This window comes from Dasypus novemcinctus, chromosome 20 (assembly GCF_030445035.2).
Source record: "Dasypus novemcinctus isolate mDasNov1 chromosome 20, mDasNov1.1.hap2, whole genome shotgun sequence".
Classification (NCBI taxonomy): Eukaryota; Metazoa; Chordata; class Mammalia; order Cingulata; family Dasypodidae; genus Dasypus; species Dasypus novemcinctus.
Window position 1 is genome coordinate 49,206,251 of NC_080692.1, and position 24,504 is coordinate 49,230,754.

Genomic DNA, 24,504 nt, shown 5'->3' on the forward strand with positions numbered 1-24,504 from the left:
TGTTTCTTTTTGATGCGTCATCTTGTTGTGTCCGCTCTTCCTGTGGGCGGCGCCGTTCTTAGGCAGGCTGCACTTTCTTTCGCGCTGGGCGGCTCTCCTTATGGGGTGCACTCCTTGCGCGAGGGGCTCCCCTACACGGGGGACACCCCTGCATGGCATGGCACTTATGGGCCAGCTCCACACAGGTCAAGGAGGCCCTGGATTTGAACCGTGGACCTCCCATGTGGTAGACGGATACCCTAACCACTGGGCCAAGTCTGTTAATAATTCTTCTTAACAGCCTGGGGGCTGGTATAAACATTTTGAGAAATGTTGAATTGCTTCAAAAATTTTTATCCTTCCCTGATTCTGTATTCCATTCTTTCATGGGGCATCTGTAGCCTTTAAAAATAATTTGACTTTAAGTAATTGTAATGATACAGTCTGATAGTCTCATAGTAAAAATTTCTTAAAACCTTTGCTTTGCCCATTTTTGTCTATATTTCAGCCTTACTAACATGAATTGAGTTGAATTTTTTTAGTTAGTGCTACTCATAAACACCGTGATTTCATTAAGAGACATGTCGTTAACTCTTTCTGGAAAGGCACCTTGCCCTGAACATTTCAAAGAACTCCAAAAGCGTGCTCCCTGCCCCACCCCTTTTTTCTGTGCATAGGATCAGGTTTCCTCATGCTAACTGCTAACTCTGTAGAAAAGGAGAGCGTGAAAAGGTTTCCTTTTAGTGGGCTTAATCTTACTGTAACTAATGTTGCTACTGGTGTTTTTTTCAAATACGTATTTTCTTGTATTTTTAAGGTTAGACTTTCAAGTCTGAAGTTAGATGATCATGCAAAGAAGAAGCTTATTAAACTGGTAGGCGAGCGATACTGCCAGACCACAGATGTGCTGACCATCAGAACAGACAGGTAAGGGAGAGGGCGGGTGTGGCACGCGGGTGGCTTGTGGCCTGTGGTCCCCTGGCAGCCGTGCTCTTACAGGACTTCTGCGAAGAGAGGCTAGTTTTTCCCTGTGCAGCCTCTTAGGCCAGGGCGGCCAATGCCGTCTTCACGCCAGCCTGCGCTGCTGTGGTCTGTGTTTGCGCAGCGAGGTGTGCCCAGCCAGGTGGCTGTGCTTTTTCCTCTTGATTTCACTACACCCATGCATTTAAAACTCAGGGAAGAGGTTAAAAGAAGACAGTATAATTTGCTAATGATGAATGCTTACTCAGTTTTCTACAAAGTCAAGGTATATAAAAATCCTAGAGTTTGAAATTAAAATTACTAAATTATGTGGAATTGGGCTTATCAAGGCACTTACACTTTTGTAAATAGGTAAAATTTCTTAAAAGCATTCTTAAATTTATCTTATATGAACTTATAAACCAGGTTATTTACATTTGGGGCAAAGAAAGGTTGTTGGGTATGTTTTTACTAACTATTTATTTCTAGAATTATACTTTTTTCAGTTCTATGTTATGAGAAGGAGCAAGCAGACAGATGCCTTTGCTTCCTCTCTTCCCTCCGCCTCCCAGCTTCAAAGCATTTGGGAGTGGCAACATAAGTAGATTTTGTGTCATGATTCTTGGGGGTGGGAAGGAATAGTGGGACACACATGCAGAGATGGCACAGTGTGGAGGCAGGAAAAGGTTGGGAACCATGGTTCTAGATTAGTATCATATGGGGGAAAATAGATTTGAAATATATTAGTAATATTTTCTTTTATTCTCTTTAGAAAATGTAAGATATGTTAGTTTCTGCAACTTGAAAAATACTTTTTTTAATTTTTAGCAAATTTTTTTATTGTCTTTTTTTTAAAGATACATAGATCACAAAAAAACGTTACATTAAAAAATATAAGAGGGAAGCGGACTTCGCCCAGTGGTTAGGATGTCCGTCTACCACATGGGAGGTCCACGGTTCAAACCCCGGGCCTCCTTAACCCATGTGGAGCTGGCCCATGTGCAGTGCTGATGCACGCAAGGAGTACTGTGCCACGCAGGGGCGTCCCCGCGCGGGGGAGCCCCACACACAAGGAGTGCGCCCCATAAGGAGAGCCGCCCAGTGCGAAAGAAAGTTCAGCCTGCCCAGGAATGGTGCCGCGCACACGGAGAGCTGACACAGCAAGATGACGCAACAAAAAAAAGAAATACAGATTCCTGTGCCGCTGGCAACAGCAGAAACGGACAAAGAACACGCAGCAAATAGACACAGAACAGACAACTGGGGCTGGGGGATAGAAGGGGAGAGAAATAAATAAAAATAATAATTAAAAAAATATATATATAAGAGGTTCCCATTTTAAAAATAATTTTAAAATGCTATCCTTTGAAATGCTCTAAGTATTAGATAATGTTGCCCTTTTTAAAGAGTAAGTATCAATGTGTGTGTACTTTTTATGGTAACAATTTGTAAGAGTAGAGGACTATTAAATAAACTAGAGTAGTAAGTCATTTATCATATGCTGATGGTCTTTTTCTAAATGTAATTGTGTTCTTTTGGATATTATTTTGTTAACCTCAAAGTTTAACATGCTGTCTCATGTTTTTGTAGAAGTTTTACCTAATATTAGGTTACTAACTCTATCTTAGATATAGCAGTATACTACAGCATTGTATAGTGTGGTTCCTTTTTAAAAACTCCAGGCAAGTCAAGATTAACATTCATTATCTCTTAATCTTCCATCTCTCTCTTTTTAAAAAATGATCTTAGCAGGTATGCTTGAGCTGCCCAGATGGCACAAAGAGCACTGGGATTGGAAATAATCTTATTAAAAATTGTATGCAACTATTATGAGGCTCAAATAAATATTAGCGATGAAAACAAAGAAGTACTTTAAGATGAAAATAAACCAGTTTTTAGTATCCTCAAGGAAAGAACTACATAGACTTTACTTATTCCAAGAATTGGTCTTTGCTATGTTTAGTATATTGTTTATTTTGTAGATTTTTTATACTGAGTTATTAGAATTTTGACTTTTGTCCTTTTTCTTCTAAAGGTGTCCTTTAAAGAGACAGAATTATGATTATGCAATGTATCTACTGACAGTTTTATATCATGAATCTTGGGTAAGTGATTGCATGTGAACGTTTGATAAGTTCTTCCATGTAATTTAGATGTTAGCCTTTTATAGCAGTCAGTGATAAGAACTCAGTTGAGCGTTATGAGCCACTAAATAAGCTAAGAATGTATGACTTGCCAGAGGTACTGACACTGAAAGTGAGGACCATGAAATAGATAACGGAGTCCATCTCAGAACTTTAGGGAAATCTGGTGACTAAAATGCCTTTCAAATTCAGTTTTTTACTTTGGAAGTTATCAGTTATGGAAGAGTAATCATCATCTGTTATCACTTGGATATATAATTCACCCCATTATCTAAACAAACTATAGAACACAGCTCCAAGACTTTGTAGAACTTTGAATTTTAAATGTCTATTAAAATTGTTAGTTAACACATCACCTTTGGTGTGAATACTTGAATGATATACATTAGGGGCATTTAAGAGCAACTTAACTGTGTAGGCAATATTAAAAATAGTCTTGTGTCTGAATGTATTATAGAGTTTTAGTATATAGGCACATTTTATAGAGAAGGTTTTACAATGCTTGAACACTGCTCATCCAATTTACAGTTGGTGACAAATATATCTAGGTAACTCAGAGTTTTAAAAGTAATTTTATGTATGGATACTATTTATTTAATTTCTTGTCAGCATGCCCAGCATAGACAGGGAACTCAATAGCATTTCATTTTAGGAACATTAGCAGGAATGAATGGATGGCTACAGGAGTCAGAAGGTTCTCTTATATTCAGAGGACTTATATGAAAGAAGGGTTAGATTTGTTTTTATGATCATTAAGGATACAAAAAAGTAGAAGCAGTGGTGAGAGAGATGTCTGCTCACAGAGTAAAAACTTTCTAACAGAACCTTCCAAAGATGGAGTGGGCTGCTTTGATAGACAGAAAATGCTCCATCCACTGGCCACTTAGTGGGAATATGGTAAAAGGGGAATTGTATTAGATAGTCTTTGAAACCTCCTTCCATTTCAGTTCTTTGACCATATAGCCATTCTCTAAAATGCTCACAATATTTCCCTAATAATAATAAAACAGTGTGTAACACAAGCAGGATGAGAGCAAAGTTGAAAGAAATAATACTGTTGCAAGGTTAGTAACTAATAAAAAGTGGCTGGTAGTTCTCTTCTTTTAAAGTATTCTTATTGTATAACGCATCTGGAGTTTCTCGATCCCAGCTTCAAAAGCAACATGGTAATAGAAGTTTATCTCTCTTTGCTGTCGTTTGCTTTTAGAAATGCCTTTGGCTTAAGGTAATTAAATTCCCTCTTGAAATAGTAACATGCTGAATTAACTGGAAATCTCTGGCTGTCTCTTAAAGAGTTAACACCAAACAATAAGGCCAACCAGTTTTTGAGTCTCTTATTTTGCCAACAGCCTCTAAAATGAATTTGCCCCAAAGGAAATGACAGGCATAAATAAATTCCATGAAAGTTGACTTACTGAATTCTTTCTGTGGTTCCATGACATAGAATCCAAACAAGTTTGTATTCTGAGAATTCCTGCAAGTGTCTGATCTTTAATGTTAATTACTTTGCTGCCAGAATAAGTAGCCACATACAACTGTCCTGAACAGATACATAATTAAAGAATTCCTATATTAAACTTGGCTCTTGAGCCTTTCTAAACAATTACCATCAGTGAAAACACTCTAAGAGAATGCAGATGAGCCATGAAAATTTGCAGAGCTATTTAGAACAGAATTTTTATTGATTGAAATTCTTTTTCCCTTGACCAGCTTGGAATTCATATTTGAAATTGATGTTACCACCTGGTATTTAATCACATATTTATTGCCCCCTTTTTTTTTTTTTTTATGTAGGAATACCTCATTTTATTTATTTATTTATTTATTTTTATTATTCTTTTTCTTTTTTTTTTTCCTTTTTTTTTTTTATTGACTTTGTAATAATATTACATCAAAAATATATATGTGAGGTCCCATTCAACCCCGCTCCCCCACCCCCCCTCCCCCCCCCAGCAACACTCGTTCCCATCATCATGACACATCCATTGGATTTGGTAAGTACATCTTTGTATTGCCCCCTTCTTAATCCATTGCTTTATTTTTTGTAGGCTAGCCTCCTAGTATTAAATACCCAAATGTGTGCTCCCTTTAGCTTTTAACCTCTCCATGGAGATTATGTCTAAGTGGTGGTCACAGAGAAAAGTTGTTGGGAGTTTTATGTAGCAGCACAATTCTGAAACCTCTCTGAGAAAGGGTTCGTCTAAACTTTGGTGTAGGGGAGGTTCCCGTTTTAATGCCATTTAAAACAGCTTAGCTGTAAACATATCAAAGTAGAGCACAAAACAGAGACTTCAGGCACGGCGGCTTCGCAGTGCTTTAGAAACAATCACTTCCGGGCCGGGAAGCTGGGGAGAGACGGCGGTGCACGCGGACCACGTTCATTCAGCAGCCCGGGAGGTGGAGAGACTCGCAGGTGTTTGGTTTGGTCCTGTAAGTGTTACATGTTAGCAGAGAAGAGAATTCCTTCCACCCTGCGGAGCCGCACGCACCTACGCGCCAGTCCCAGAGCCGTACCTTACTCCCTTGTGGCCCTGGGTGGCCCATTTAGCCTGGGCGTGCACTGTCCTCCTAAGGGTGTTCGGGTGGATGGGGGAATTATGTAAAGTGTTTGGCAAATAGCAGGTTTTCAGTAAGTAGTGACTGTTACTGCCGATAGTACTAAAGTGAAGAAAGATCCATCTTAGAATTTAAAGTTCATTCATGCCCAGTTTCTGTTTTCAGCTTCCATTTGACATAGAGTTTATTCAAGTAAAATCAGATCTGCACCCTGTGTATTTGAGTTTTTAGAACATTTTTCCTACTCACATTCTGCCATAACTGATAATAAAACATTTTAAATGTTAACTTTTGTTAAAACACAGACACTGAGGGTAAGAAGAAAGCATTTGCTTTAGTAAGCAGCTCAGAAGTCAAATTCCAAAAGTTCATGGATCATTTTGATATTAAATTGTTAATGTTTGCTTTTTTATTTATTTTTTATTTTATTTTATTTTAAAGATTTATTTATTTATTTAATTTCCCCCCCTCCCCTGGTTGTCTGTTCTTGGTGTCTATTTGCTGCATCTTGTTTCTTTGTCCGCTTCCGTTGTTGTCAGCGGCACGGGAAGTGTGGGCGGCGCCATTCCTGGGCAGGCTGCACTTTCTTTTTTTTCACGCTGGGCAGCTTTCCTCACGGGCGCACTCCTTGCGCGTGGGGCTCCCCCACGCGGGGGACACCCTTGCGTGGCACGGCACTCCTTGCGCGCATCAGCGCTGCGCATGGCCAGCTCCACACGGGTCAAGGAGGCCCGGGGTTTGAACCGCGGACCTCCCATATGGTAGACGGACGCCCTAACCACTGGGCCAAAGTCTGTTTCCCAATGTTTGCTTTTTTAAAATTGAAATTATTTGACTGTCTTATTTGGATTCACGATAAGTTTATTGCTAATCAAAAATATATCTAGCTTTGTAATAAAGTTCTGAAAAATCGTTTAGTAAAATTTTCTAAGTGGGTAATTTTGCACTAAAAGTTCATTTTAAAAGAAACCTTATTGCAGATATTTCTGATAAAAATGAAGAATTCTCTTTCAAAGCCATGATCACCATTTAATCTGTCTGATCTTTGAGTTTATTGTGATTGTGTGTATATGTGCGCACACACTGCCAGGTTATGTCAGAAAACGTTTGAACAATACTTGCGCTTACTCTTTCTTCCATTCAGCACCTATTTCTTTAGCTCTTGCTTAAAAGGGTACACATTAGGTATTGGTGGAACTATCTATAAGAGCTTAGGTACTTTTATTTCTGGAGGAAAACTGGTGGTTATAATACAGTTTGTTGAGCTTAGATAATGGAGGCATAGACTTTGGGAGGCACAAAGAAAGCTTACTCTCCCTGGAAGCTTCACTGAAGTGGTGACTCGAGGAAGATGAGCAGGAGTTTTAGGGTAGGTCAGTGGGGGAAGGACTTTCTAGGCCTTGGGGGCTTAGAGCATTGGCAGGCAGAAGTTTGGTGTGGCCACGAGAGAGGACAGACAGGGCAGAGGTCAGAGCTGAGCGTGGAAAATATATCCCAGCCAGCGTATTGCGTATTTACAGAAGAGATTTGTATACAGAGGGCAGTGCTGAATGGATGTAGCGTTTTATCAGTTTGAAAAGGCACTGCTTTCCCTGTTTTCGTATTGATTACAAGAGTCAAATGTGCTTTAAAAATGGCAAATGTTTATGCCTGCCTGTTATTTGTGGGGTGGTGTTGGGTATGGGGGCTAATACAAAAAGGGGAAAAGACAGTCTCCAAGTGAGAGACAATCTATTGGAAGCAAGTAGCTTTAGTAGTAATTATTCCTAATGATTTAAGAGTCGTATAATTTCCTGTTTGATTTTTATTTCCTTTTCTACTTATAGATCCTAAGGCTTTAACTTAAAATACCCTCTTTGAGGCTGTTCTTTGTCTAAACGCTACTTTTCATAAATGGCAAATTATACTGCCCTACTTAATTTTCTGTATCACCTTTGGGGCACTTGAGTACAGAAAGTTCTCTTGGTCACTTTTTAAAAAAATTTCTCTTTCTAACTAATTAAAAATCTTTATTAGCAGGAATCTGCCTTTTTTTGTACTTCCTAGTATCTAACTCAGTGCTAGTTAAGAGCCCTAATTAATAACAGCATAAACATCACCTGTTCTTTGGTATTTCTGTACATAAACTTAAAGGAGAGTGTTTTCAACTCTGTATATTCAACAGCAAGATAACAGATTAACGCGTAAATTCCCTTTTCAGTAATATAAAATTCAGCAGACTTGTTTAAGTTTAGCAAGAATTAGCTTACTAAGGTAGATTATTAATTATCTATTAATAAAATTAACAATCACAAAATTATGTGCGATTTTTAAGAAATATCTTTGCAATAGTTGGAGATACTTAATTTTCATAGGTGTGTGGATTATGTGTCCATCAGATTTCTTTTTCTTTTTTTTTTTTTTCTTGGTCCTAAAATACCTCTTTATTACATGTTCCTTCTGAGTATAAGAACAAACTCTATAGTTTGTACATTTGGAATATTTATACTTTTATGACTCAATCCAATTTTATTTTTATTTTATTTATTTTTATTTCTCTCCCCTTCCCACCTGCTGCCCCCCACCCTGGTTTCTGTTCTCTGTGTTCATTCGCTGTGTGCTTTTTGTCCGCTTCTGTTGTTGTCAGCAGCACGGGAATCTGTGTTTCTTTTTGTTGCATCATCTTGCTACCTCAGCTTTCCATGTGTGCAGCGCCATTCCTGGGTAGGCTGCACTTTCACGCTGGGCGGCTCTCCTTACGGGGGCACACTCCTTGCGCGTGGGGCTCCCCTATGCAGGGACACCCCTGCATGGCAGGGTACTCCTTGTGGGTGGGCCAGCTCCACATGGGTCAAGGAGGCCCGGGGTTTGAACCTTAGACCTCCCATGTGGTAGGTGGATGCCCCATCCATTGGACCAAGTCCACTTCCCAAGAGTCGGCCTTATACTTAGAGACCTTTGAGCAAAGCTCCTGTTCTCTGTTTCCTACCCAGTGCTCCTGCCGTGAACCTGAGAAGCATGCTGTTTTCTTCCCTCTCCCTCTCCCCTTTTACTCAATAAGTAATGAAGACTTTTCAGTTTTAGCTTTTAAATAGCCCTTAGGATGATCTGCCCTTCATCCCCACGACTGTTGCCCTATTTCAGGTCTTTATCATCTTATACCTGATTAAATCTCACGGCTTCCTAACTGAGCCCCTTGTCTCATCCATCTGCCCTATTGCTGTTAGAGTAATTATTCTAGGATACAAGTCTGTTTTCGTCCTATTCCACTGTAAAATCCGCCAGTGGTTCCCCATTTCTTAGGTCATTCACAGCAGCCTGCTGTGTTGCATGCCCTACACCTCAGCCGCAGTGAATGCCTATACTTTCATGGCACTACGAGTGGTAGTCGCTTGGCTTATAATCCCTTTTCAGATTGAGCTACCCTGCAGATTCTCAGGCTCCTTCAGTGCCCCTTAATGTAACTTCTCTTAGCTGTTCCTCCCATCCTTTGTCCCCCTCTCACCGTTCTCTCCTCTCTCCCTCCAGTAAGCCTTCCAGTTTTCACTTTCATTGACCTTGCTGGTATACATCTGCCTAAACCCCTTAACATTGCATTAGCTCCAGATCCACAGCATTTAGTACAGTGTCTGGCATGTTAGCATTCAGTAAATGTTTTTAATATTGATCTGAATTTAATTTAATTCCTTGACATATTAAAAGATTAGCTTTGGTAGCTGAAAGAACTGGCAATAATTTTTTTTTCCACTTTTTATCCTTTAATAGATATTTGCCTTTTCCTGTTTTTAATGATTTTCAAATACAATTTTTTTAATGGTTAACCAGTTTTCTCTCATTTAGCACAATGCCTTACTTGTAATCATGACATGTGGAATATTACCATGATTCATAGCCTAGGCAAAGGAAGTTGTAAATAAGATGGTGGGAGGCGACACATTTGTGTGTTTAGTGGAACCAATGTTTCTTGCCTTCTGAACACAATTGACCATTGCATTAATTACCTGTTATATGGTTTCTTTGCAGTGAATTTATGCTTACAAGGAAGAAATGAGGATAGGTTCAAATGAACATTCTTTTGCTCTTTTGATATTCTTCTTACCATGTCTCCGTGTTCCTTGGAGCATGCTGTTCTACATTAACAAGCAGTGTCATCCATGGCAAGTTACTGACCCGCTCCAGGCTTCAACTTCCTTGTCTGTGCACTGAGATGGCACCAGGACTGCCCCGTGGGTTGCTGCGAGCTAAATGAATTAAATACATGGGGAGCTTAGAAGAGTACTTGGAGAGTTTAAGTGTTCCAAAAGCTCTTCAGCCTCATCCCCTAACCTGAATCCTCATCATCTAGGCATCACTGATTCCATAGCTCTTTGGTGTCTTTAAAAAGCAGATTTTTGGGGGTCATTTACCTGTTTTTTTCTGGTTGTAGCTGGAGCAGAAACATGCTGTGCCCTACCACATCCTGTTTGAAAGTAGGAGTCATAATATAAAATTAAAAGATAATTTTTGGAGCCCCCACCCCCACCCAAAGGGATTTATATCTGTGCCCCTTCAATGAAAAATCTAATGTGCCTTGTTTCATGGAGAATAGTGTTGCCTTGCTGAAGACTAGACGATGGTTTTGCGAAAGCCTTTTGGTACATCATTTACAGGCCAGCAGCTCTTCCAGTTAGCTCTTTAGCTCTCCTGCTTTACTGACAGGCTATTATCAACACTTGTCTTTGAAAACATGTATAGAAAGTAGTGGCTAGAAAGGAGTTCCTTCAAAAGGTAAATATAGTGATAATAATTTGCTTTTATTATTCTTGCTTGAGAAACTGAGAAATTCTTAAGATGTTTAAGATATCATAGAGATGTTTTCTTAAGTTTAAAATGGGCTTTCAGGAAAAATGAAAATTTGTTTTTTAATCCTAGCATTGGCCTGGTACAAAATACTGAGTCACATCATCTTAATAGGAGGTGCATGCTTTCTGTCTTGGTGTGTGTGTGTTTTCTAGTCTAAATTTGCTTAGACATAAAAAGCTTGCACCCAGAGGAGACTGTAGGAAAACTGGGAATAACTTAATTAGCTTTAAGAACCAGTGATTAACAGAAAATGAAACCTAATCTGTGATACATTTAATCAGAAGAGAAGTAGTAACAAACATGAAAATATCACCTTTATTTCAGTGTCAGAGACCTTGTTCTTGTATATTATTTTACCTAAATTTATTCATAAATATCAGTCATGATTTTGCGAGTGAGAATAATCTGGTGAAACATTTGGACAGTTGTGGGCATGTTTATATATACCTATAAAATGTCAGTTGGCTTTACAGTGGTATGGTGGGGCACATGTCGCGTGCATTGTGAAGACATTATGCAAAATGTTTGTGGACACCACCCCAACTGCTCCTCCCCAAACCCTGGGCCCAGGAACCTGGGTTTGGAGTTAGACAAACAGGGGCTTGAATACCACTCTTCTTGGAAGCTGTGTTATTAATACCAGGCCTTTCCTTAGTGTTTATGTCAGCCAGGGGCTCTGCGCGTGTGGCTGTCCTTACGTCCTCTAATCCTCAGAAAGGCTGTGCAGACAGGCAGGCTCAGGGAATTTGAATATCACCAAAGTGGTGAAGCTGAAATTTAAACTCAGGTTAAATACTGCATTATACCATGTCCTCGTGTGATCTTGAGCAAATCACAGATCCGCAGCCCCTCACTGCAATTCTGAAACCCAAAAAGCTTTGAAAATTGATAGTTTATTCCTAACTTAATTGGTATTTATTCGTAACTTATTTGGTGGCAGAATGTGACCTGAATGGATGAGCGGCTACCTATAGCCCGTGTTTATCTCACTTTGTATGCATATCCATGTACGTTGCTGGTAAAATATAAGTGTTTGATTAGTAGGTGCTGCTATAGACTCCCACTGGAGTCGTTACAAAATATATGATGTGTATTGTATTAGTCAGCCAAGCGGGTGCTGATGCAAAATACGATAAATTGGTTGGTTTTTATAAAGGGTATTTATTTGGGGTAGGAGCTTACAGTTACCAGGCCATAAAGCACAAGTTACTTCCCTCACCAAAGTCTATTTTAATGCGTTGGAGCAAGATGGCTGCCGACATCTGTGAGGGTTCAGGCTTCCTGGGTTCCTTCCTTCCAGGGTCTTGCTCTCTCTGGGTTCAAGATTCTTTTCTTACTTTCTCTTTCCTCTGTGAGCTTACTTCCCAGGGCTTTAGCTTAAGGCTTCAGCATCAAACTCCAGCATCAAAACTCTAACATCAAAAACCCTCAACTCTGTCCTTTACCATGTCTTTTATCTGTGAGTCCCCACCTACCAAGGGTGCCCTAATGACATGGCCCAATCAAAGCCCTAATCATAATTTAATCACACCCAAGTCAGACCAGATTACAAACATAATCCAGTATCTATTTTTGGAATTCATAACTATATCAAACTGCTACATATGTACTGCATTAACTTTCTAGAATACAAACAATTCTGAAGCCTGAAGCACATCTGGTTCCAAGAGATTGTGGCCCTCTTTAATTTCAGTGATATTTAGTTTTCTGTAAAGTAGAACAGTTAAAATCTAACCCACTAAAAATAATAACTATAAAATAATGTATGTAAGTGTTTAGTTTCCCTGCTCTAAAACAAATACTGTATGTGACAGTTTGAAGCTAGGTGGAACCCAGAAAATCATGTCCTGAAGACTGATCCATTCCTGTGTGGATAAATATATTAGAGGTGCGCCCTTTTGATTTAGAGAGCATGATCCAGGGTGGGACTTAATCCTCTAACTGGAGCTCTTTATGAATGGAGGACTCAAAAGCCCAAGACACAGAAAGAAGCCCTCAGAGCTGCAGAGAAGGAACCCAGGAGCTCAGAGGAAGCCCTGGAGAGAGGAAGCCACAGATGGAGCAGCCAGAAGCTGAAGCAGGGAGACCAGGACGAGAAGCAGCTGCCCCACGTGCCTGGCCACGTGAAAGGACGCGGGGACGCTGGCAGCCAGGCCCTAATGATGCCTTGATTTGGACACTTTGACAGCATCAGAACTGTAAACGTTCAGCGTAATAAATTCCCATTGTAACAGCCAGCCCATCTCTGGTATGTCATAGCTCCCAGCACTGGGCTGGCTTGAACGGTGGGAATTTCTTGGCTCGTGGTTTTGGTTGAGGCCTCGGAAGGCGATGCGTTCTCCTGGAGACTGGCGTTCTGGGCTGGCTGCCTGCCATGCTTGGTCCTTGGCTCTTCTGTCCCATGGCAGTGCACAGGGCGGTGTCCTCTTCGTGTGCTTCTGGATTCCATTGACTTCCTGCTGATGGCTGTAGCCCCTGCTTTTCCTCTCCGGTCATCTCGGTGAGGCCTCCAGTTATAGGATGACCCATCACCATTCCGTTTGCCACACCTTAACTGGAGTAACCTCATCAGAAGGTCCTGTTCAGAATGGGTTCACATCCCTAGGAACGGATTAAAATTAAGCACCCTTTTTCTGGGGTACAAACTCGAACCCACTGCAGTAAGCATTTGCGTAAGCACTCAGTTAAGGGCGATTATTGATATCGGTGTCTTGGAATTTATAGTCAGCCGTGTGGCATTTGGCTCATAAAGCTGGAAGGTGTAGGAAGCTGGGGTTGGTTTAGCTTGCAGCTGAAGCCCACTGCTGCATTGACCAGTGCAGGATTCGTAAGCAGCTGAGCAAGCCGTACCTTTTGTAGTTTCTCTTCATGGTGACTATTCAGAAAGTAGTGATTTCCTCCTGCCAACATAACGTTGTCCTGCAGTGCAGAGGTTCCTTCTCTTTTCATGTCATTGCACACGTAGAACTTCCTTTTTTTTCTTTTTTCTTTTTTTTTTTTTTTAGGAGGTACTGGAGATTGAACCCAGGACCTTGTACTTGGGAAGCAGATGCTCAACCACTGAGCTATATCTGCACCCCCCGTGAGAGTTAGGGTTTTTGTTTGTTTTTTGAGGAGGTACCAGCTTGAACCCAGGACCTCGTACATGGGAAGCAGGTTCTTAGCCATTTGAGCCACACCTGCTCCCCCAGAACTTTCTTAATGAGAAACACGAAGGCAGCAGCTACTTACGGCTGCTCTTGCTGCTCCAGCTTCCCCAGCTCCTCGAGGGCCGCCCTGCACCTGCTCGGGCTCGGCTTGCAGGCCCAAGCACCAGCCGGAGCGGGGAGGAATGACGTGCGGGAGATCTGGGTGCTTTTAATTTACTTTGCTTAACGCCACTGTTTAAGCAGCTATTTCAAAGCAGTTCAGAAAATCCAGATAAACCTAGGAGAAACTTAGAGTATTTAAACAGTTAAGTCTTAATTGCTTGTCCTCTAGGAGTCAATAATGAGATAGAGTGACTTTTATTTAGTACTTTATAATGTACTTTGTTGGCCTCTTACATATTACTTGTAAGTTAAAATTGTAGGAAGAAACTTTAACATTGTCTTGAGATATTTAAAGCATTTCCAAGAATAGATAGGACCAGTGTTGTATTTATTTTAAGCCATTTGTTTTTTTTTTAAAGAGCTGGCATTTAGTCCATCCCCAGATATTACAGTAAAAATTGATGGAGTTAGGGTTATTTTATCTTTTTTTTTTTTTTAAAGATACAAAATCTGTTGTTTCACTGTTAGGAGTTATTTGCATCAGGATTGTGGGGGAGGGGCACAATAAGAAGTTGTTTCACATTATCTACCCTCCTCCCCCAGAGCTTAAAGCCTCCCTGCCAGATAAAAAAGGGAGCTATAGTTGACCCTCAACTGGATAACACACTTGCAGAACTTATAGTACTGACAGGCAAATACTCCAGTTTGGGCTCAGGTAAAATACCCGGCATCCTGTTGTTTTTTTCTTTCTTTTTTTTTTCCAATAAAATTCTATTGAAGTATATCAATCATACATGAACATCCATAAACAATAGTGTATAGTAAAAGTTGTGAATTAACAAAACAAATACACATTTCATCATCCGAGGTGCCCATAGATCTCCCCACCGCCAACACCTTACTTTGTTGTGAAACACTTGTTCCAAACTGAAGGAGCATCATCAAAATATTACTACTAACTGTAGTCCATACCATATCTTACATTTGGTGTATTTCCCCCCAAACCACCCAATTATTAGCACTCTATATTAGTATGATGTATTTGTTATAGTTCATTAGAGAACATTCCCACGGTTGTCCTGTTAACCGGTTCATCTCCCACCACTGGCTTCCTTGTGTCATACAGCCCCAAGCTTCGTAGTCATTCAGTGTGCACACTCAGTGGCTCTCACGTTCATCACAGAGTTGTGCTGCCAATTTTAGACTGTTTTCATTACTCCAGAAGGAAAAACCCCATACCCCTTAGAGTCCCCTCTTGTCCCTTAGTATTAAAAATAGCTTCTTGCCATTGCTCCAAAAATACTACAACATTACTGTAAACTATTGTCCATACGTTACACTAGTTATAGTTTTCCCATGTATCACCATATTTTTAGCACTTTGTAAAAGAAGAGCATTCTTACATTTATACTGTTTAACCAGTTTTTATCCATCACTGAAATCACTGTTATACATTCCCTAGATTATTCTCTAGTTTCCTTTCAATTGACATTTACATCCACAGACTACCCCTTTCATCCACAGTCATATTTGTAAGTAATCACTGTTAGTTATATTCATTGTATGTTACTCTCAGTTCTGTTCATTTCCACACTATTACAATTAACCTTATTAATAATGCTACAATAAATTAATCATCAGCTCCCATTCTCAACCCACACTCCGTTTCCTAGGAACCTATACTCTAGACTTTACTTCTGTGAGATTACTAATATTTAGTTTATATTAATGAGAACATACAATTTTTGTCCTTTTGTGTCTGGCTTATTTCATTCAACATAATGTCCTCTAGGTTCATTCGCGTTGTCATGTGCATCCCTTTCAAATTGTTCTTTTTTCTCACCCAGTGTCTTCTTAATATCCTTTGTTTCTTTAACCATGTTTTCCTTCAATTCTTTGAATTGATTTAGGAGAACCATGTGGTTCTCACTGATTAGTTCTCTTAAATCCTGTATCTCGTCTGGATACTTGCTTTGTTCCTTTGGCTGGCCCCTCTCTTCCTGTTTCCTGTGTGGCTTGTAATTTTTGTGGATGTCTAGGCCTCTGAATGCGTTGGTGAATTTTCTCTGATGGTCAGTTTCTCTCTCTTGGCTAATGTTTTGGTTTGTTTCTTCACAACTCTTCTTTGATTTTTGGCTCAACTTATTCTGAGTCTTTAAAATTTCCCAGCTTAAGCTATCAAAATTGGGCCAGGGGCTCACTAATGGGGTGCAGATTTTCTCCCGGGAGGTGGGACTGGGAGACTTGAAAAGCAGTTACTTTCCTTGTAGCTTCCTGGCCGGCCAGCAGATGGTGCGTGTTGGTGACTTTCTTTGGAGGTGACTTCCCCCGCACTTGCCCATGATTCAGGCCTGGCCAGAGCTGAGATTCAGAGTGGGCTGTGCTGGCCGTCCAGTGACGAGAAACCACTCTCTGCCTCTGCGCCCCCTTCCCAGGGAGGAAGACGTCTGCTCCCCTCCGTCACTGCAGCGGGCAGGGTTTACCTGGGCTGCGCGCCTGGAGTGCGGGGGATGGCGCCCTCCCGGCCACCATGCTTGGTAGCTCGTGCTTGTTGTTTCGGGTCCACCTCTCTGTCCCTTGCCCTCCTGGGGGCTGCGCAGCACTCTCCTGATCTGCTGGTCCCTGAAGCAGGTTCCTCCGATGGCTTTTGGCCTTCTCTCCATTGTTTTTAAACGTGAGAGAGTTGAGCTCTGCCTCCCTACTCCGATGCATCTTCCCAGAACTCGCTCCCTTGTCTTTTCTTGCAGGAAGAGATGCTCGGTTTGGAGGGCTTGACGGAGGATTTCTTCTCTCGGCAGTCTCTTGGGATGGGCAGGGGGCTCTTCTTAGGCCTCTGGTCTGATGGGGCTTCTGACGCAGTGGCATCCCAGGGGCCTTTTGTGGGGTGGGCCCCTCGTTCCCCACGAGGCGCACATTCCCAGTGCTTGGCGAGGCGGCGCTGCCCTCGTCCTTGGCTCTCGTGCAGGCAAGGATAGGAGGGGGACCCGGCTGAGGCTCTTCACCTGCTCCCTGGTGCTCCCCCAGCTCTGGCGAGCTTGGAGCTCCGTGCAGCTGGGGTCTCCTTGAAGAAGATTTTTCAGAGGTAGAATATTGCCTCTTAAAAAAGAAATGGGGTTTATCAGCTTTAAAAGTTGTTGCTCAGGATTGCTAGGTGGCCGTTTGGATGGCACATGGTTGGTGCTGAGCATTTCTCTGAGCCAGAGCATATTATTTATTAGTGGCATTGCCTGATTTTTCACAGAATGTTACATCTTCATTTAAGTCATAAATTTGAACTCTTTTCTGTAAAGCCTACCAGTGTTCCCTGGAATAGCGTGGTAGTAATTTATGTAAGAAAAAAAAAAACAGTAACAAAGTGTTTCCACTATGGTAACAGAAAATAAAGATAGTAACAGAGAATTCCAGAATATATGAAGTTATTTTGACCCAAAATCATGGATTGTACATGTACCTTATATTTTATTTTGTCTTCCCTGGCATCCCCAAGTCACATTACAATAAGTACAGTCACCTCTTAACTCTCAGTTTCATTTTTAACCTCAGAAATATGAAATATCGCTGTGTTAGGGTTCAGTGAATAGAAGGCTGCCAAAATTGAGTTTTCTCATTCTCCTGGAAAAAATATTGATTTATAAATGAAATTTGAAGGCAGAAAAAGTATAAATTATGTGAGTAGAATTAACGAGTGCTAGCAGAGCTTGACAGCTGGTGTTCACACAGTAGTCTGCAGCCCTGACTGCAGCTGCTGGTCCAGGTGGAGAATCGTGTGGCATAAGGAAAATAAGCCAAGGTGGACATGTTAATTGTTGACCAAGGGCGCCCACATTTTGTAACCTTCTTTCTCCCCCCAGATTAAGTGAATTTTAAAAACCTGTCTTTTGATAATACTTCTTAGAATTCAGAATTTGTTTTTTCTTTCAGAAAACTGAAGAATGGGAGAAAAATAAGACTGAAGCAGATATGGAGGAGTATGTATGGAAAAATAGCACCTCAGAAAAAAATGTCCTGGAAACCCTTCTCCAGATTAAAGCTGCTGAGAACATTATGGAAGTGAATAAAGAAGAGCTCCTAAATAGTAAAGAAGTTGAGAATTACAAAAAGTCTGTCGTTAGTCTTAAAAATGATGGGGAAACTGAAGATACCATTTCTCAGTACAAAGAATCAGTGAAGAGACTCTTGAATTTGACATAAATTATGAAGTAGGAAAATCTACTTTATTAGTTTTATGATGTGATCCGCCTTACTTTAGTGAATATGTAATCAATAGCTAATTTGATATAAAATTTAAAATATTTAAAAATATTCATTACACAGGAGTTAATTTTTCCTTTCCTACACGTGTGGAGTGGGAATGATTATGCAGAAGTTTTCTTATACATTGGGGCTCTAATTTTCTTAAATTTCTAAAGTGTTTTGATTTTATTTCCCCCTAACAACTATAACTTTCATATCTGTACACATACAGCTGATTAGTACTTTGTTACCTGCTGTTTCTTCTGCTTTGGGTGGTAATTTTTGTTACTTGGGTGCTTGGCCCAGAACCTGGGCCCTGACTGCCGGCCTGGCCTCTTCTCCCCGCACTGCCGTCTCCCAGCCTGTCCCAGGGAGCAGTTCTGGTTAGAAACGGCACAGGCGCATTTTCTAGCCTAAACATTTTTCATACTCGTCTTTTTTCAGGGTTACTCTCTGTTGTGTAGTGTCCTACTTTTCTGTTTTCTGGGGTGTATTTCTCTACGGCCAAGCTTGCAGAAAGGTGGAGGTGAAGATTAGCTTGTGCTCATCCCTCTAGGCGCCCAGTCACAGCTGCCGTAACCCCGCAAGTTGTATGAGGAGCAAAGACCTCGAGTGTAACTGGGGGCGGGGGATGGAGTAAGTAACAAAATGAGAACTGCCCTAAGGAAATTCTATTCATTTTAGCTGATAAAGTATTTTAAGTATCTCTGTAAGTCATTTCTTACCCCTTCCAAAGTTGTCAACAAGGGATTAATTTAAAATCAAAATAAAGGAATTGTTGAGAGTTTATTTGCCTGACAGAATTAAAGAACATAGGAACATAAATGAAAGCCAAAAGGAATTTCAAAGCTTTTGCCTGAAAGATTTATATAAATTGAAAGTATGATTTGGTGTTAGCAAGGCCACGGGCCTGGCATATAAAGCACAACAGTATGACCCTGAACACTAAAATTTTATTCCATTAGAATAGCAGATGAAAAGCAATGTAAAGAGAACAAATTTAGATCCGATTTGGAGCATACCTGAAGACATAGAAAATTTTAGTATGTTTAGAGACCCCAGTTGCATTAAGGAAAGCTCAAGATACAGAAACAGGATTGAAGAAAGAAACTTTTTAAAAACAGTAGCAAGGTAGACGTCTGGGGCCTGTGGCGAGGTGGTAGTCGGGTGGTCCGTCGGGGTAGCTGCAGCGCACAGGGAAGCAGCCGGAGCGCGGAGCTCGGCACTGTGAGGCTGAAGTCACCGACCGTGGCTAAAGGCCGAAGCTTAAGAGCCGTGGGAATAATACAGAAGGGCCTCAGAGAGAATTGCTGCCATAATTTTAGCAATAATTAAGCAGCACTGTTCGTTATTAGATCCATAGCCTTTACACTCTCTTAATCTAACATAAGTAATGAATGTTTTATTCAACCTCATGGTAATATAGTGAGGATTCCAGGCAAGATTTGCTGTATTGATATGCAGTCGCTTATTTTCTTTTTCTCTCTCCCCTTCTGCCTTCCCCCCCACCCCCCGCCCCCTCTGTTTTTGCTGCCGGTGTCCATTCACTGTGTGATCTTCTGTATCTATTTTTCTTTTTGGTCTTCTCATCTTTCTCCTCTAGGATTCACTGAGATTCGATCCTTGGGATCTCTGATGTGGAGAGTGGTTCCCTGTCACCTGTGCCCACCTCAGTTCCTGTTCTCTGCTGTGCTTCACCTTGACTCTCCCCTTTTTCTTGACTCTCCCCTTCATCTCTCTTTTGTTGCATCATCATCTCGCTGCGTGACTCACTCGCGCAGGCACTGGCTCACCACATGGGCACACGGCTCGTGGCGCAGGCGCTGGCTCACCATGCAGGCACACTTTCTCTTTTTCTTTTTCACCAGGAGGCCCCAGGGATTGAACCTCAGTCCTCCCATATGGTAGGCGGAGGCCCTATCACTTGAGCACATCACTTCCCTGCAGTGACTTCTAACTTCATACTCTAAGTTATATAGCTATGAACTTGCTTAAACATTTGTCAGCTAAGACACAGGACAAATCTATTTTCTTAATTGTAGGGTGCTTTAGTTCTTTTTTTGCCTGTCATCTTTCCAATATTGGTAGGTATTTTTATAACATTGGATAATTTATAGACTTTTTTAAAAGGTTTTCCTAGTTACAGAGTTAGATTTTAGAATGATAGTAATGCCCAAATGGGTATTAGTTACTGGCTGGACTCCGAGAACTAGGATTAGTTGATAACCTTCTATGTTTCTATGTTTCGTGCTGAAGCTCTCTCTGGTCCGTTTGGCTTTCAGAAAGGGCATAGTTTCTAGCTCCAGCTGTTCTTGCCGATTGGCTTACTCTTTGGTCTGGATGCCTCTCCAGAATAAGTTTCCTCAGTTTACCTGATGGCCTACAGTATGGGCTAAGGAAGACAAAGGGTATGAGTTTGTTTTCTTATAAAGGTAAATATATTTTTCCCAAATTATGTGTATTTCTGTGAAAAAATATAAACTTCAGGGACTAAGTACAATTCTGAGAAACTCCAAGGAAGAAAATCTTTTTTTTACCCCTAGGAGCCTTAGTTTGTTAGGTGACATTCAATTAATTCATGTATAATTTCTTTAAAAGTAAATAATTTTTCATAATATATGTACAGATAATTTTTAAAGAAAGTTTCCTAAATAAATATAATCTTAGAATAATTTAGATTTTTGACATCCTCTCCCTAAATAACATGCTTTTTTTTTTTAATGTATTAGGAAATAAGTGAATATAGTTTATGAATGGCTAGCATGTTGGGGCAAATAGATAAAATTTTAGAATCAGATATTTATTTGTGGTTAATATAGTCTCACATTTAAAAAAGAAATAGACATTCATTTTTTTTCCTGACCCACTGTCAACACTGAAGAAAGAAACATCCATTCTTAAGCCAGTGGACAATTTGTTTTAATATAGGAGGGAACAGTGTTTTACTAATCTTGTAATAGTTTTTCTCTTTATTCTTTTTTGCTTATTGGTTGTCTTAAAATTGCTCATATTAAAATTGATTTAAGCAATGAAATTAAGGGCATAAAGTTTAAGATCATTATAGATAGAAATTACAGTTTTCTATACTTCAGAGTATGTGATTTAGGGAGTAATTCTGATACAAAATTAGGAAGCTGAAATACCTAGAGCTAATATACAGGAAAACAATGTGTACAAGTGAGAGATGTAAACTAAAATTCCCAAGCTTTATTCAACAGAAACCAATACAGAAAACACAAAAAGTTTGGTACTGTGAGTATTGCAATGCATAATAATGGGAGGCATTTTAACTTTAGAAAATAGATTAGGATTGAGAAGGATTAACCAGTTGAACATAGAAAACTAGATAAAAATTAGGAAGCATTTGCTTACTGGGGTAGTAACTAATTATAGGACTTTTTTGCTCATACTGCTACAGGATTTTTTTAACATGTTAAAATAATTTGACATTGATTGGGAGACAAATTTGGTGATGCTGTGGTGTTTTCCTCCCTGTATCTTTTCTTCATGCTTATTGGAAAAACACTCTTACTACGACAGTGAGGTTGAACATACGCTTTTGAACCAGACTCTCTAAGTCCTGGCTCCACTGCGTACCAGCTTTGTTAGTTTAGGCAGGATGCTTAGTCTCTCCTTGCCTCAGTTCTCATTTGTAAAATGTGGTAAGAACTTCTGGTGGATCAAGACGGCTGCGTAAAATGCTTCAGGATGCTGGTTGCCAAAGAATCCTTGAACAACTAGCAAAAGCCAGAAAAGCCATTCTTCCTCAAATCTCCAGAAAACAGTTAAAGGTTATAGTAGCTAGGTGAGTCTGAATCAAGAAAACACAGCTTTAAAAGGCAGGAAAAGCTCCTAGCATCCCTGCTGATCCCGCTCTCATCCCTGGTCCTGTTCTGGAGGAAGGAGAGTAACCACCACGTGCACACCGGGGTGCCTGTGTGTTTGTGCCGGCTGTCAGGTGGCAGCCTGAAAGCCTGAACCAAGACACGGCTCTCTGGCTTGCCCTCAGAACCTGCCCTGTAGGCAGAAGCAGCTTGCAGACAGCTAATGCAGGATAAGAAACAATGAAGTCAAGCAGTCTGGAGCAAAGGATTACCAGCTTTAGGGGGGAAGGGCATTTGGATTCCAGTAATCAAGGGAATTCCTAAGACCAGGAGGAAATACAAGCTCAGGAAAAGATGCTCTATGCTGCACTCCTGCCTCAGGCAGATCTTGATGGGAGGGCTAAACTCTAGGAGCGCACCAGCCAAGGCAGAGCCAATCTGCAAAAACTGTGAAAGGTGTTTTTATGCTTGTTTTTGTTAGCTCTGGGACTCAAGGAAGTCTTTTGTCTTATCAATAGTTGGAAGCTAACTTAAGGAAAAGACAGCCCAGGTGCTGAATCTCAGAGAACACTTTAAAATATTAAAAAGCACAAGGTATAACAAAAGATTACAAGACAAAAAAACAGGAAATGATGGCCCAACCAAAGGAACAAGATAAAAATATGGAAACCATCAATGAAGAATACCAGACATTGGAAATACCAGACAAAAACTTTAAAAAGTCATCTTGAATATGCTCAAGGAGATAAAGGAAAACATGGAGAAACAACTAAAGCATATCAGGAAAACATGAATGAACAATATGAAAATCTCAATAAAGAGAAATTTTAAAAAGAAACTGAAGACTAGAGTTGATGACCACAATAACTGAAAGGAAGAATTCCCAAGAACGTTTCAACAACAGATTGGGGCTGGCAAAAGAAGGAATCATTGAACTTGAAGACAAGAATTGAAATGATTCAGCCTGAGGAACAGAAGAAAAAAAAAAAAGAATGAAAGTGAACAGACACCATCTAGCATACCAGTGTATGCTTATAGGAATCCAGAAAGAATAGAAAGAAAGAAAGGGAGAGAAGGATATAATGGCAGAAAACTTCTCAAATTTAAGGAAAGACATGAATATTTTCATTGAAGAAGCTCAACAAACCCCGAAGATAAACTCAGAGAGCTATATCAATGATGTCAATGTAATCAAACTGTCTAATGCCAAGTACAGGGAGATTGTTCTGAAAGCTACAAGAGAAAAGCAGCGAGTTATGTACAAGGGATTCCCAATGAGATCAAGTGCCAATTTCTCATCAGAAATCATGGCGGCATGGTGGTACAAAACATTTAAAGTGCTGAAAGAAAACAATTGCCTGCCAAGAACTTTATATCCAGTGAGACATTCTTTCAAAAATTAGGGAGAGAGTAAGACATTCCAAGATAAAAGCTGAGGAAGTGTGTCACCACTAGACCTGCTTTACTAGTAAAGCTAAAGGGACTTCTTCAGACTGAAAAGAAAGAACACTAGACAGTGGATTGAAGCAACATAAAGAAATAAAGATGTACGGTAAAGATCACCATATGAATATAAATGTCAGAACTATTGTTTTTTTTGGGGGGGGCATATAACCCCAGTTTTACTCCTTATAGGTTCTAAAATGCAAATGCATGCAAAGTAATGATTAATCTATGGTTCTGGGCATATATACAGACAGAGCTTGTAACAAGGACACAGAAAGATGCACATGAATCATTCTCCAGGATAGTCCATATGTTTGGTCACAAGACAAGTCTGATTAAGTTAAAAAATATTGAAATCATACAATTTATCTTCTCTGACCTCAATGGAAAGAGGGTAGAAATCAATAACAGAGGGAGAACTTGAAAATTCAGTTATGTGAAAATTTAAAACATACTTTTTTTTTTTCCTGGGATTGTCTGGCTGTTCATTTTCTTTTTTTTTTATTTTAAAAAAACATACTCTTAAACAACCAGTGGGTCAAAGAAGAAGTCACAAGGAAAATTAGGAAATATGTTGAAGTGAAAAAGTGAAAATATACCCAAACTTATGGGCTGTCGCAAGGGCAGAGCAGAGGGAAAGTTACAGCTTTAAATGTTTACATTACAAAAGAAGAAAGACTTAAAAACAGAGACCTAACCTCAAAAATTAGAGGATCTAGAAAAAGTAACAAACTGAACCCACAGCGAGCAGAAAGAAGGAAAAATCAAAGAATTAAAGTGGAGATAAATTAACTAGAATAATAATTTTTTTAAAACCTAATAGAATCAACAAAACTGAAACTTGGTTCTTCCAGAAGATCAATGAAATTAGCAAACCTTTAGCTAGACTGACAAAGGGAAAAAAGGGACACAACTAAAATCAGAAATTTAAAGGAGAATATTAGTACCAACCCCACAGTAATTAAAATAATTGTAAGAGGAGCTATAAACCACTGAATGCCAAGAAATTAGGCAACCTAGATGAACAAATTCCTAGAAAACACACAATCTACTTACACTGATTCAAGAAGAAATAGATTATGTCAGCTGACTAAGAACTATTAATAGTAAAGTGATTGAATCAATGATCAAAACCTCCCAACAAAGCTAAGCCCATGAGCAGATGACTTCACTGGTGAATTTTACCAGACATCCCCCAAAGAACTAACACTATTACTGCTCAAACACTTCTAAAAAATGAAAGAGGAGGGAACACGTCCTAATTCTATGAGAACTCACCACCCTAATATC

The 24,504-nt window shown here is 40.1% G+C and overlaps 1 protein-coding gene across 1 annotated transcript in view; it reads left to right on the forward strand.

Moving 5' to 3' along the window:
• Window positions 1-22,587, forward strand: part of MRPS35 (mitochondrial ribosomal protein S35) — a 44,966-nt gene extending 22,379 nt beyond the window's left edge. The window contains exons 6-8 of the mRNA XM_058282981.2: window positions 797-906; window positions 2,975-3,044; window positions 17,633-22,587. Coding sequence (XP_058138964.1) covers window positions 797-906; window positions 2,975-3,044; window positions 17,633-17,902 — 450 coding nt within the window. The 3' untranslated portion in view covers window positions 17,903-22,587. The remainder of the gene's footprint in view (window positions 1-796; window positions 907-2,974; window positions 3,045-17,632) is intronic.
• Window positions 22,588-24,504: the final 1,917 nt, after the last annotated feature.